Here is a 15,780-nt window from a genome sequence, read left to right on the forward strand (position 1 = left end):
TTTTAGTGTGTACCTCCACATATAAGAATAGGGGTTTAATCCAGAGTAAAAATCATCCAGTCAAGACAATGAAACAAAAGCTTGTAAAGATGAGTACCATAAGTGATTGAATTATTAATCCATTAAATTTATGTTTCTCAGCTTTACCAGTACTTTTCAAACAAGAACTTGAGAATGTGGAAGCCGAAGAGGGTGGTATAGCCAGACTATTCTGTGTGCTTACCAAACCTGATATAGCAGTGGAATGGCGAAAGGAATCAGTGGCACTGGTGCCGTGTGGGAAATATGAAATGAAACAGCAAGGTCCCAACATTGAACTGTTAATCCATGATGTGGAACCAGAAGATGCTGGTGACTATATTTGTGATTCTGGGGATAAACAATCAACAGCACATTTAAAAGTGAAAGGTAAAATATAACATTTCATAATAGAATTCAACTTTTTCCATGTTTTCCTTTTGCTGCAGGAGGTAAACACTATCATCATCGTGTCCTTGTATTTAATTGTGTTTCATTTCTGCACTGAATGTTGTCCATTCTTTTTCCACGAGTCAAATTTGTTTTCTTTCTAATTGATAGTTTCAAATTTTCACTATTATGTTGTTTGAATTGATCTTTTTTTATAATGTATGGGAAAATGAGAGCAGTCATGGATATTGGGATCTAGTTAACTGCACTGCCTAGGTATTAGACAGGTTAAGCAGAAATCTATTTGACATGGTGAATGTCTCTGACATGTCAGCCCATGGCCACCTTTTGTGCCACGATGAGACCACTCTCAGGATGGAGGAGCAACGCTTTATATTCCATTTGGGTAGCCTCCAACCTGATTAGAGGAATAGTGATTTCTCCCTCTGGTTTAAAACAAAACCCCTCCCCCTCCCCACTTCTCCATTCCCTACCCTGGTCTCTTACCTCCTTTCACCCGCCTATCACCTTCCCCTGATTCTCCTCCTCCTCCCATTTCTCCCATGGTTCACTGTCCTCTCCTATTGGGTTCCTTCCTTGCCCATCCACCTGGCTTCCCTGATCATCTTCCAGCTGTTCTCCTTCCCCTCCCCCGACTTTTCTTTATTCTGGTGCCTTCTTCCTTCCTTTCCAGTCCTGAGGAACGGTCTTGGCATGAAATGTTGACTGTTCATTCATTTCTGTTGGTGCTGCCAGACCTGCTGAGATTCTCTAGCATTTTGTATATGTTATTATCTATTTGAAGGGATGCTTTCTGGGGGCTTGTAATGTACAAAGTTCACAGTAAATTTTATTATCTGAGTACATACATATTACCACATAAAACCCTGAGATTCTTTTTCTGTGGGCATGCTCACCAAATCTATAGAACATTACCTGTAAACAATGGACAGTAAACACTGCAAATGCAGCTATAAATCAATGACTAAATAACAAGCATGAAATAACAAGATAAGAGTCCTTAAATGAGTGTAGTTACCTCTTTTTGTTCAAGGGCCTAACAGTTGAGATGTTTGTTAACATAGAAAGCCTACAGCATGATTAAGGGTCTGCGGCCCACAATGCTGTGCTGAACACGTACTTTAGAAATTACCTAGGGTTACCAATAACTCTGTAATTTTCTAAGCTCCATGTACCAATCCAGGAGTCTCTTAAAAGACCCTTTCGTATCCACCTCCACTACCGTCACCAGCAGCCCATTCCATGCACTCACCACTCTCTGCATAAAAAGCTTACCCCGACATCTCCTCTGTACCTACTCCCAAGCACTTTAAAACTGTGCCTTCTTGGCTTAGCCATTTCAGCCCTTGGAAAAAACCTCTGACTATCCACCTCTCATCACCTTATACATTTCTATCAGGTCACCTCTCATCCTCTATCGCTCCAAGGAGAAAAGGCCAAGTTCACTCAACCTATTCTCATAAGGCATGCTCCCCAATCCAAGCAACATCCTTGTAAATCTCCCCTGTACCCTTTCTATAGTTTCCACATCCTTCCTGTGGTGAGGTGACTAGAACTGAGCACAGTACTCTCTGAGTGGGGTCTGATCAGGGTCCTACATAGCTGTAACATTACCTCTTGGCTCTTAAACTCAATCCCACGGTTGATGAAAGCCAATGCACTGTATGCCTTCTTAACCACAGAGTCAACCTGTGCAGCAGCTTTGAGTGTCCTATGGACTTAGACACCAAGATCCCTCTGATCCTCTGCACTGCCAAGTGTCTTACCATTAATACTATATTCTGCCATCATATTTGAACTACTGAAATGAACCACCCCACACTTATCTGGGTTGAATTCCATCTGCCACTTCTCAGGCCAGTTTTGTATCCTGTCAATGTCCTACTGCAACCTCTGACAGCTCTCCACACTATCCACAACACCCCCAACCTTTGTGTCATCAGTAAATTTACTAATCCATCCCTCCACTTCTTCATCCAGGTCATTTATAAAAATCGCAAAGAGAAGGGGTCCCAGAACAGATCCCTGAGGCACACCACTGGTCATCGACCTCCATGCATAATATAACCTGTCTACAACCACTCTTAGCAAATTCTGGATCCCTAAAGCAAGGCCCCTTAGATCCCATGCTTTGCTTTCTCAGTAAGCCTTGCATGCCTTGTCAAATGCCTTGCTGAAATCCATATACACAACATCCATGGCTCTACCTTCATGAATGTGTTTAGTCACATCCTCAAAAAATTCAATCAGGCTTGTAAGGTACAACCTGCCTTTGACACAGCCATGCTGACTATTCCTAATCATATTATGCCTCTCCAAATGTTCATAAATCCTGCCTCTCAGGATCTTCTCCATCAACTTACCAACCACTGAAGTAAGACTCACTGGTCTATAATTTCCTGGGATGTCTCTACTCCCTTTCTTGAATAAGGGAGCAACATCCACAACCCTCCAATGCTCCAGAACCTCTCCCGTCCCCATTGATTATGCAAAGATCATTGCCAGAGGTTCAGTAATCTCCTCCCTCGCCTCCCACAATAGCCTGGGGTGCATCTCGTCCGGTGCCTGTGACTTATCCAGTCAGGTGCTCCATTTGCAGTATGTGGGAAGTCAGGGCGAGCTCAATTGTCCCAGATGACTACACCTGCAACAGGTGCATCCAGTTGCAGCTCCTGACAAACCGAGTTAGGGAACTGGAGCTGGAGCTGGATGAACTTCGGATCATTCATTAGGCAGAGGCAGAAATAAACAGGAGTTTCAGAGAGATAGTCACCCCTAAAAGTCAGGAGGCAGGTTGGTTGGGTGACTGTCAGGAGAGGGAAGGGGAATCGATAGAAAGAGCAGAGCACCCCTGTGGCAGTTCCCATCAATAATAAGTATACTGTTTTGGATATTGTTGGTGGAGACGACTACCAGGGACAAGTTGCAGTGGTTGCGTCTCTGGCACCGAAACTGGACTCTCAGCTCAGAAGGGAAGGGAAGGAGGGAAAAGAGGAGAGCAGTAGTGACAAGGGATTCGATAGTTAGGGGGACAGATAAGAGGTTCTGTTGGAGAGATCAAGAATCCCGGATGGTCTGTTGCCTCCCTGGTGCCAAGGGTCTGTGATATCTCAGATTGAGATCTCCATATTCTCAAGAGGGAGGGTGAGAACCAGATGTCGTGGTCCATGTAGGGGCCAATGACATGGATAGGAAGAAGGGGGAGGTCCTGCAAAGAGAGTTTAGGGAGTTAGGTGCAAAGTTGAAGTACAGGACTTCCAGGGTTGCAATCTCATGATTGCTAACTGTCCCACGAGCTAGTAAGGCTAGAAATAGGAAGATAATGCAGCTAAATACGTGGCTAAGGAGTTGGTGCAGGAGGGAGGACTTCATGTTTCTGGACAATTGGGCCTTGTTCCAGGGAAGGTGGTGAACTGCAAGCTTGGATACATACATGGAATTATGATGTAGTGGCCATTACAGAGACTTGGCTGGCATCAGGGCAGGAATGGATTCTCAATATTCCTGGATTCCAGTGTTTAAAAGGGATGGGGGGAAGGGGAGGAGGTGTTGCATTACTGATCAGGGATACGATTACAGCTACAGAAAGAGTGGGTAATGTAGCAGGATCCTCTTTTGTGTCAGTATAAGTGGAAGTCAGGAACAGGAAGGGAGCAGTTACTCTATTGGGAGTATTCTATAGGCCCCCTGGTAGCAGCAGAGATACCGAGAAGCAGATTGGGAGACAGATTTTGGAAAGGTGCAAAAATAACAGGATTGTTATCATGGGTGACTTTAACTTCCCTAATATTGATTGGCACCTGATTAGTTCCAATGGTTTAGATGGGGCAGAGTTTGTTATGTATGTCCAGGACAGATTCCTGTCACAGTATGTTGACAGGCCAAGTAGGGGGAATGCCATACTAGATCGAGCATGAGGTAACGAACCGGGTCAAGTCACAGATCTCTAAGTGGGTGAGCATCTGAGGGACAGTGATCACCGCTCCCTGGCCTTTAGCATTGACATGCAAAAGGATAGAATCAGAGAGGATGGGAACATTTTTAATTGGGGAAGGGCAAATTATGAGGCTATAAGGCTAGAACTTGCGGGTGTGAATTGGGATGATGTTTTTGCAGGGAAATGTACAATGCTCATGTTTAGGGATCTCTTGCAGGATATTAGGGATAAATTTGTCCCAGTGAGGAAGATAAAGAATGGTAGGGTGAAGGGACCATGGGTGACAAGTGAGGTGGAAAATCTAGTCAGGTGGAAGAAGGCAGCATACACGAGGTTTAGGAAGCAAGGATCAGATGGGTCTATTGTGGAATATAGGGTAGCAAGAAAGGAGCTTAAGAAGGGGCTGAGGAGAGCAAAAAGGGGGCATGAGAAGGCCTTGGCGAGTAGGGTAAAGGAAAACCCCAAGGCATTCTTCAATTATGTGAAGAAGAAAAGGATGACAGGAGTGAAGGTAGGACCGATTAGAGATAAAGGTGGGAAGATGTGCCTGGAGGCTGTGGAAATGAGCGAGGTTCTCAATGAATACTTCTCTTTGGTATTCACCAATGAGAGGGAACTTGATGATGATGATGAGGACAATATGAGTGAAGTTGAAGTTCTAGAGCATGTTGATATTAAGGGAGAGGAGGTGTTGGAGTTGTTAAAATGCATTAGGATAGATAAGACCCTGGGGCCTGTCAGAATATTCCCCAGGCTGCTCCACAAGGCGAAGAAAGAGATTGCTGAGCCTCTGGCTAGGATCTTTATGTCCTCGTTGTCCGCGGGAATGGTAGTTCAAAAAAGGTAGTAAGGATAATCCTGGTAATTATAGACCAGTGAGTGGTGGGAAAGCTGTTGGAAAAGATTCTTAGAGATAGGATCTGTGGGCATTTAGAGAACCATGGTCTGATCAGGGACAGTCAACATGGCTTTGTGAAGGGCAGATCATGTCTAACAAGCCTGATAGAGTTCTTTGAGGAGGTGACCAGGCATATAGATGAGGGTAGTGCAGTGGATGTGATCTACATGAACTTTAGTAAGGCATTTGATAAGGTTCCACACGATAGGCTTATTCAGAAAGTCAGAAGGCATGGGATCCAGGGAAGTTTGGCCAGGTGGATTCAGAATTGGCTTGCCTGCAGAAAGCAGAGGGTTGTGGTGGAGGGAGTACATTCAGATTGGAGGGTTGTGACTAGTGGTGCCCCACAAGGATTGGTTCTGGGACCTCTACTTTACATGATTTTTATTAACGACCTAGATGTGGGGTTAGAAAGGTGGGTTAGCAAGTTTGCAGATGACACAAAGGTTGGTGGTGTTGTAGATAGTGTAGAGGATTGTCGAAAATTGCAGAGAGACATTGATGGGATGCAGAAATGGGCTGAGAAGTGGCAGATGGAGTTCAACCTGGAGAAGTGTGAGGTGGTACACTTTGGAAGGACAAACTCCAAGGCAGAGTACATTACCAGGATACTTGGTAATGTGGAGGAGCAGAGGGATCTCGGAGTACATGTCCACAGATCCCTGAAAGTTGCCTCACAGGTAGATAGGGTAGTTAAGAAAGCTTATGGGGTGTTAGCTTTCATAAGTCGAGGGATAGAGTTTAAGAGTCGTGAGGTAATGATGCAGCTCTATAAAATTGGTTAGGCCACACTTGGAGTACTGTGTCCAGTTTTGGTTGTCTCACTATAGGAAGGATGTGGAAGCATTGGGAAGGGTACAGAGGAGATTTACCAGGATGCTGCCTGGTTTAGAGAGTATGGATTATGATCAGAGATTAAGGGAGCTAGGGCTTTACTCTTTGGAGAGAAAGAGGATGAGAGGAGACATGATAGAGGTATACAAGATATTAAGAGAAATAGATAGAGTGGACAGCCAGTGCCTCTTTCTCAGGGCACCACTGCTCAGTAAAAGAGGACATGGATTTAAGGTAAGGGGTGGGAAGTTCAAGGGGGAAGTTAGAGGAAGGCTGAAAATGACTGAGAACAAACAGAAACTTGGAGAAAGTTGTATGTGGAAGAAGATTCTGTGGATTAGGTACCAACAAATATAATTAGAAATGATTTTGTAGAAGTGTGATTGCTTGGAAGATAAAGCTGGAATTTGCAATCCAGGTAAAGAAGCATTAAGCCTCTGATGAGAATTTTCCATGTTTGAAGTCTGTTTCATGAGGGAAGTATGGTATAATCTAATCATAGAGTTGACCTAACTTATTGAAGGCGACTGCATGTGGTTTCAGATGAAATACATTCACACTGCACATAAGTTATTGTACCATAAAAGAAGATGGCTAGTCTGATTAAGTGGAAGACATTATATTGGAAGCCTTTCCCAACCCATCAAGTATGAAATTATTAATATGGGAGAGATAAATTTTAATAGTAAACCTGAAAAGGAATTGACAGGTTTAAATGTCCTCGAATACTTGAAAGTCAACAAGGCTGAAACGATGCTTCAAAACTATTAATCGCTCAGAGTCTGTCTAAAGTGGATGAACACTTAGAAGGTAGGGTTACCAACAGGAATCTGTTATATTCCCAGAACAGTTACAAGAAGATGACCTGATTTAATTAAGAGATTTTCAAAGACAACTGATGACACAGAGGTTATTCACTTGCCATCTCTTGCCAACCTTCTCCCTTCACATTTTTATACTATCAATCTCCTCCCTACTCCTTCAGTCCAGATTAAAGGCCTCTACTTGAAATGATTATTCGCCATAGATGGTTCCTGATCCTCCTAATCCACTGGGTTCTTGCAGCAGTTCTTTTTTTTTCAGTCTTGTGTGTCTCTCTGCTTGTATTTATGCTTCAGTGAAGTATTCTGTTGTTTTTACTTAAGTCTGTCAGCCAAGCTGTGTATTCCTTTTTCTATTGTCTAGCTTCCTCTTGTATCCATGTTATTTATTTCAGCTTGGTCTCTACAGTAGCAAGTTTAACATTTTTTGATGTTTTTGGATTGAAGAGGTTTCTTCCATATTCCCTGTTTGATTTCTTGGTTACTATCTTAAATGAATGATCTCTAGCTGTGCCCTTCATCATAAGTGCAGGGCACAACATTCTTTCTGTTGTATATTGAAATCTTTCATAATTTTCTGGCTGTCTTCAGCCTTATTTCCCCAAGGGGAAATGACCCTTTGTACAGCATTGCCTTCTGTTGTTCAAAAATCCCTTTCTGTAAAATGGATTTATTGCAATTAATTAATTCAGAACTAATTTTCAAATACTATCCTTAAATGTCTTTCCAAATTTTGTAGCGTTGCCTGTGCTCTTCAAAAAAGAGCTACAGAATGAGGAAACTGAAGAGGGTAATCTAGTCACATTTCATTGTGAGCTTACAAAGCCTGGTGCACCAGTCAAATGGAAAAAAGGATCAAAAATACTTCACCCCAGCAGCAAGTATGAAATGAAACAAGTTGGTACAGTTGTTGAATTATCAATCCACAATGTCAGTACAGAAGATACGGGTAAATACACCTGTGATTCCGGGGACCAGCAAATTGATGGCTACTTGAAAGTTAATGGTAAGTGAAAATTCATAATTTAAAGAGATGTATAGTAAATTGTGCTCCATTCAGTGTGTATTGACAGTCGCTCTTCAATATTCGGCAGTCCAGTTCTTTGTGTCACATTTTTATACTTAAAAATGTTACTTCAACTTGATTTGATAACTTTATATGATTGTATTGATGTATAGTCATTAGAAAATAAACCTATTACTTGTGAGTTAACCAGCATAGTTATACTGCTGTAACTAATATATTGAATTATTTCAGTATAAGAAGACAAAACATCGAAGCACATCACAGGCCCTTCAGCCCACAATGCTGCACCAACTCCACAACCCACGAAGATAAATCCAACCTTTGCCTCCACTTTTCTGTCATCCATGTGCCTATCTAAGAGTTTCTTAAATCCCCTAATGTATCTGCCCCTACCTTCACCTCAAGCAGGGTGCACTGCCTATTCCCTATAAAAACTCTACTCTGAAATTCCTCCCTATACTTTCCTCTGATCACCTTAAAATTATGACTCCTGGCATTGGCCATTTCCACCCTGGCAAAAAGTGTCCAGCTCTCCACTCGGTCTATGCCTCTTAGTATCTTGTACACTTTTATCAAATCACCCCTTATCCTCCTTCACTCCAAAGAGAAAAGCCCTTACTTGCTCAGTGTGTCCTGATAAAACATGTTCTCTAATCCCGACAGCATCCTGATAAACCTCCTCTGCACCCTCTCTAAAGCTTCAACATCTTTCCTATCATGAAACAAACTGAATTTTCACCTTCATGTCCTCTAGTGCTTGACGTTCTATCTTCACAATTTTATAAACTTATATCAGGTCTCCCCCTCTGCCCCTACTGCTCTAGAGATAACAACTCAGTTTGTCCAACTTCTCATAGATTATACCCTCTAATCAAGGCATTGTCCTGCTAAAGCTCCTTCATGTTCATGTCCATGTCCTTCCTATAATGGAGTGACCAGTATTGTGCACAATACTGCAAATGTGGCTTAACCAGCATTTTATATAGCTGGTGGCATGATTCCTTACTTTTATACTCAGTGCCCAACCAATTAAGGCAAGCACTTATTTGTCGTCTTTACTTGCTACTTATTTGCATGGCTACAGTTCATACTTGCAACTCCTTGCAAAGGCAAAATGGCAAGTAAGATTCTCACCAAATAAATGCCAAGGAATGACCATCTCCAACAAGGGAGAGCCATGCCTCCTAGGAATTCATTGCATACCAATTAATTTCAACATCTGAAATTCCAACCCTTTTCTTCCTTTGCAAGACACAGAAATGGTGTGTGATACAATACTGTCCACTTGTTTGGGCAACTGCAACTTTATCAATACTCAAGCTCAACACAATTCAGAACAAAGTAACCTGCTTGACTGGTATCCCCACATCTACCCTAAACATTAATTCTTCCCATTGTTATATCGTGGCTGCAGTATTTGTAATCTACAAAATGCACAGCATTACTTGTCAAAGCTACTTTGATGACACCTCTCAAACTCATGACCTTTTCCACTAAGAAACACGTCCTGTAAGTAGCAGGCATATAAGAACACTATTTGGTTGCAGGTTCACCTCCAAGTCACACACACCTTCTTGGTTTTGAAATGTATCACCTCTGTGTCTAAATCTGGAGTTCCCAACCTAACATGTATTTCTGCAACATCTCAAGGATGGGCAACAAGGTCAGTGATTCCTACATCCTTAAGCTTCTTTACAAGTGAAGTTCTACGTGCAGTGCGAACTAGTAAGCACATCTGCAAGGAGCACTGCCATAAGAAAGCAGCATCCATCATTAAGGACGTGATCTCTTCTTGCTGTTGCCATCTGGAAGGAGACACAGGAGCCATAGGTTCCACGTTACCAGGTTCAAGAACAGTTATTACCTTTCAACCATCAAGTTTCTGAATCAGCTTGGATAACTTCACTCACCTCAACACTGAACTCCACGACCTATAGACCCACTTTCAAGAACTCGTCAACTCATGTTCTCAGTATTATTTATTTACTATTATTCTTATCTGGTTTTTGTATTTGTACAGTTTGTCTTTTGCACATTGGTTGTTCGTGAAACTTTGTGTGTAGTTTTTCATTAATTCTATTGTAGTTGCAGCACAGGAACTGGCCCTTTGGCCCACAGTGCTGTGCTGATCCAATTAAATTATTGATCAAATGGGCAACCTAGCTAATCCCTCTGCCTACGTAATGTCCATATCCTTACATTTTCCTCATATTCATGTGCCTGTCTAAACATCTCTTAAAAGTGCCGAATGTATCTTCCTGTATCACCACTCCAGGCAAAGCATTCCAGATATTCGCCACTCTCTGTGTAAATCCATTAGGCATCCACCACTCTCTTCACTGTCAGGTCACCTCTCAGCCTCTTCCACTCCAGAGAAAACAGCCCAGGTTTGTTCGGCCTGTCATCATAGCTAATGCCTGCTAATCCAGGCAACATCCTGGTAAACTACTTCTGCCCTCTCTCTAAAGCCTCTACCTTCTTCCTATAATGGGACGATGAGAACTATATGCAACACTCCAGAAGCATTCAAACTAGAGTTTTATAAAGCCATGATACTACTTTCTTGAGATTTAAATTCAATACCTCATCTAATAAAGGCAAGCATGCAATTGGATCTTAACCACGCTATCAATTCTTTGTTCTACTGTGAATGTCCACAAGCAAATGAATCTCAGGATAGTATGTGTGCTTTGATAATAAATTCAGTTTGAACTTTGATAATGTTATATTCAGTATATCCACTTTATCAAATTTTAGTCATGAAAAATAATTTCCTATTATTCAACTGTGCAAAGAGAATATGGATCTTATATTTGATTTGAAGGATTGATTTTGGGGTGAAGCTTCAAAAGCCTAATGTGTGGTGATAGTAATTACTCAATTTGTTTGTAAGTCTATTATATGCCATATGTCAATGTCACATGCCCCAAACCAACAGCCTAAGTCTTCAACTGAATGCATAACCCTAAAAACGGTCCCAGGCAAGGTTGGTGGTGTTCACGTAGGGATACAAATTAAATTTGGGATTCAGGTGAAGAATTACACTTTCCAGATAAATATAGTAAATGAATTCTTTTGGATGTATTTCAGTTGCACCAATAATTCTGATGAAAGAACTTCAGAGTCAAGAGGTTGAAGAGCATGAGATGGCAATCCTACATTGTGAACTGTCTAAACCTGAAGTGCCTGTGAAGTGGAGGAAAGGATCTCTTCTGATCTCTTCAAATGAAAAGTACACAATAAAGCAGGAAGGCTGTGCACAAATATTGCAGATTCATGACTTGGAATCAGCAGATGCTGGAGAGTATTTCTGCTGCTTTGGGGATCAGCAAACTACAGCTTGTATAACTGTGAAAGGTAGGTTAATAGACCAGTGGAGAAAAAAAAAACAATATCTGAAAGAATGAAGATTAGCTTTCTGTGTTACGTATGCAGTACACTGAAATATACAGTGAAATCTGTTGATTGGGTCAACGACTTTCACAGTCTGAGGATGTGCTTGGTGGCAGCCTGCAGGTGTCGCCACACAGTCCATAGAGCATACCCTCAACATATTTAACCCTAACCTATACATCTTTGAAATGTGGGAGGAAACTGGAGCACCCAAAGGAAACCTATGGCCATGGGGAGAATATACAAACTCCTTAAAGACAGCGGTGGAATTGAACTGAGATCATAGGTGCTGCAGTAAAATTCCACTAACAACTACACTACTGTGCCGTGTAAATGTTTTAGTTTGAAAATCTAAAAAAATTCAGATCCTAGATATATGAAATTATTTAGTAAAGACTGTGAATATTTAATCAGGCAGCAATAAAGTTAACATTCAAATTGATGGCCTTCATCAGAAATGAGAAAAGTGAAAAATCAAACATGCTTTGAAATTGCTGAGGAGGGAGAAGAGTTGAGTAATAGGGTGGCACCAAGAAGACTGAGTAATGCAAATATTTTCAGCTAACAGTAGATCAAGGGTTGTTGATAGAAATTGACCAATGTGGATGAAATACACAAGGAGGTAAATGAAGATGAGAGAAAAAAGAGGTAGCAACTGTAAAATATAGAACATTGTGGTTGCTGGAATTGTAAACCAGAAGTGACTGCTAAAAATACCTAGCTGATCAGACAGGATCTCCAGAAAGGAAAAAAAATAGAATTAACAGTAAAATTCTGTGTTTATAGATTTATTTGTTACCATAAGACACAGGAGCAGAATTGGAGCTTTTGACACATCGAGTGTGCTCTGCCATTCCATAACAGCCAGTTTATTATCCCTCTCCACCCCATTCACCTGCCTTCTCCCTGTAACTCTTGATACCTTGACTAATCAAGAACCTATGAACCCCGTCTTTAAATATATCCATTAAATTTGTCTCCACAGCCATCTGTGACAATGAATTCCACAGATCCACCACTTTCTGGCTAAAGAAATTCCTTTTCATCGCCGGTCTAAAGGGACGTCTTTCTATCCTGAGTTTGTGCTCACTGGTCCTAGACACCTCAGTATTGGAATCATCCTCTCCACATAGAAAGCCTACAGCACAGTACAGGCCCTTCGGCCCACAAGGTTGTGCTGAACATGCCCCTACCTTAGAAATTACGAGGGTTACCTATAGCCCTCTATTTTTCTAAGCTCATGTACCTATCCAAAAGTCTCTTAAAAGACCCTATCATATCCCCCTTCAATACCGTTGCCGGCAACCCATTCCACAAACTCACCACTCTCTGTGTGTAAAAAACAAACAAACAAACAAACTTACCCCTGACATCTCCTCTGTACCTACTCCCCAGGACCTTAAACCTGTGTCCTCTTGTGGCAGCCATTTCGTCCTTGGGAAAAAGCCTCTGACTATCCACACGATCAGTGCCTCTCATCATTTTATACACCTCTGTCAGGTCACCTCTCATCCTCAGTTGCTCCAAGGAGAAGAGGCTGAGTTCACTCAACCTATTCTCATAAGGCATGTTCCCCAATCCAGGCAACATCCTTGTAAACCTCCTCTGCACTCTTTCTATGGCTTCCACATCCTTCCTGTAGTGAGGCGGCTAGAACTGAGCACAGTACTCCAAGAGGGGTCTAACCAGGGTCCTATATAGCTGCAACATTACCTCTCAGCTCCTAAATTCAATTCCACGACTGATGAAGGCCAATTCACTGTACACCTTCTTAACCACATAGTCAACCTGTGCAGCAGCTTTGAGTGCCCTAAGGACTCGGACCCCAAGATTCCTCTCATCCTCCACACTGCCAAGAGTCTTACCACTAATACTATATTCTGCCATCATATTTGACCTACCAAAATGCACCACTTCATACTTAGAAACATAGAAAATAGGTGCAGGAGTAGGCCATTCAGCTCTTCGAGCCTCTCACCACCATTCAGTATGATCATGGCTGATCATCCAACTCAGAACCCTGTATCTGCCTTCTCTCTATACCCCCTGATCCCTTTAGCCACAAGGGCCATATCGAACTTCCTCTTAAATATAGCCAATGAACCGGCCTCAACTGTTTCCTGTGGCAGAGAATTCCACAGATTCACCACTCTCTGTGTGAAGAAGTTTTTCCTCATCTCAGTCCTAAAAGGCTTCCCCTTTATCCTTAAACTGTGACCTCTCGTTCTGGACTACCCCAATATCGGGAATAATCTTCCTGCATCTAGCCTGTCCAATCCCTTTGGAATTTTATACGTTTCAATAAGATACCCCCTCAATCTTCTAAATTCCAATGAGTATAAGCCCAGTCGATCCAGTCTTTCTTCATATGAAAGTCCTGCAGGAATCAATCTGGTGAACCTTCCCTCTATGGCAAGAATGTCTTTCCTCAGATTAGGGGACCAAAACTGCACACAATACTCCAGTGTACTCCTTGTACAACTGCAGTAGAACCTCCCTGCTCCTGTACTCAAATCCTTTTGCTATGAATGCCAACATACCATTTGCCTTTTTCATTGCCTGCTGTACCTGCATGCCCACCATCAATGGCTGGTGTACAATGACACCCAGGTCTCGTTGCACCTCCCCTTTTCCTAAACGGCCACCATTCAGATAATAATCTATTTTCCTGTTCTTGCAACCAAAGTGGATAACCTCACACTTATCCACATTAAATTGCCTCTGCCATGAATTTGACCACTCACCTAATCTACCCAAGTCACCCTGCATCCTCTTAGCATCCTCCTCACAGCTAATACCACCACCCAGCTTCGTGTCATCCGCAAACTTGGAGATGCTGCATTTAATTCCCTCATCTAAATCATTAATATATATTGTAAACAACTGGGGTCCCAGCATTGAGCCTTGCAGTACCCCACTAGTCACTGCCTGCCATTCTGAAAAGGTCCCGTTTACTCCCACTCTTCGCTTCCTGTCTGCCAACCAATTCTCTATCCACATTAATACCATACCCCCAATACCATGTGCTTTAAGTTTGCACACTAATCTCCTTTGTGGGATCTTGTCAAAAGCCTTTTGAAAATCTAAATATACCACATCCACTGGCTCTCCCCATCCACTCTACTAGTTACATCTTCAAAAAATTCTATAAGATTCATCAGACATGATTTTCCTTTCACAGATCCATGCTGACTTTGTCCGATGATTTCACCTCTTTCCAAATGTGCTGTTATCACATCTTTGATAACTGACTCTAGCATTTTCCCCACCATCGATGCCAGACTAATCGGTCTATAATTCCCCGGTCTCTCTCTCCCTTTTTTAAAAAGTGGGGTTACATTAGCCACCCTCCAATCCTCAGGAACTAATCCAGAATCTAAAGAGTTTTGAAAAATTATCACTAATGCATCCACTATTTCTTGGGCTACTTCCTTAAGCACTCTGGGCTGCAGACCATCTGGCCCTGGGGATATATCTGCCTTTAATCCCTTCAATTTACCTAACACCACTACCCTACTAACATGTATTTCCCGCAGTTCCTCCATCTCACTAGACCCTCAGTCCCTTACTATTTCCGGAAGATTATTTATGTCCTCCTTAGTGAAGACAGAACCAAAGTAGTTATTCAATTGGTCTGCCATGTCTTTGTTTCCTATGATCAATTCACCTATTTCTGACTGTCTTGACCAATCTTTTTCTTTTTATGTATCTATAAAAGCTTTTACAGTCAGTTTTTATGTTCCCTGCCAACTTTCTGTCATAATCTTTTTTCCCTTTCCTAATTAAACCCCTTTTCCTCCTCTGCTGGTCTCTGAATTTCTCCCAGTCCTCAGGTGTGCCGCTTTTTTTTGCTAATTTATATGTTTCTTCTTTGGGCTTGATACTATCCCTAATTTCCCTTGTCAGCCACGGGTGCACTACCTTCCCTGGTTTATTCTTTTGCCAAACTGGGATGAACAATTGTTGATCCATGCCATCTTTAAATGCTTGCCATTGCATATCCACCGTCAACCCTTTAAGTATCATTTGCCAGTCTATCTTAGCTAATTCACGTTTCATACCTTCAAAGTTACCCTTCTTTAAGTTCAGAATCTTTGTTTCTGAATTAACTGTGTCACTCTCTATCTTAATGAAGAATTTCACCATATTATGGTCACTCTTACCCAAGGGGCCTCACACAACAAGATTGCTAACTAACCCTTCCTCATTGCTCAGTACCCAATCTAGAATGGCCTGCTCTCTAGTTTGTTCCTCGACATGTAGGTTCAGAAAACCATACCGCATACATTCCAAGAAATCTTCTTCCTCAGCACCCTTACCAATTTGGTTCACCCAATCTATATGTAGATTGAAGTCACCCATTATAACTGCTGTTCCTTTTTTGTATGCATTTCTAATTTCCTGTTTACTGCCATCCCCAACCTCACTACTACTGTTAGGT

General features: G+C 42.0%; 1 protein-coding gene across 1 annotated transcript in view; it reads left to right on the plus strand.

Annotated features, from left to right (window-relative positions):
* The window catches only part of obscnb (obscurin, cytoskeletal calmodulin and titin-interacting RhoGEF b), a 533,110-nt gene that overhangs the window by 264,623 nt on the left and 252,707 nt on the right, over positions 1 to 15,780 (plus strand). The window contains 2 exon segments of the mRNA XM_059971780.1: positions 142 to 408; positions 7,659 to 7,925. Coding sequence (XP_059827763.1) covers positions 142 to 408; positions 7,659 to 7,925 — 534 coding nt within the window.

This window comes from Hypanus sabinus, chromosome 6 (assembly GCF_030144855.1).
Source record: "Hypanus sabinus isolate sHypSab1 chromosome 6, sHypSab1.hap1, whole genome shotgun sequence".
In the NCBI taxonomy this organism is placed as follows: domain Eukaryota; kingdom Metazoa; phylum Chordata; class Chondrichthyes; order Myliobatiformes; family Dasyatidae; genus Hypanus; species Hypanus sabinus.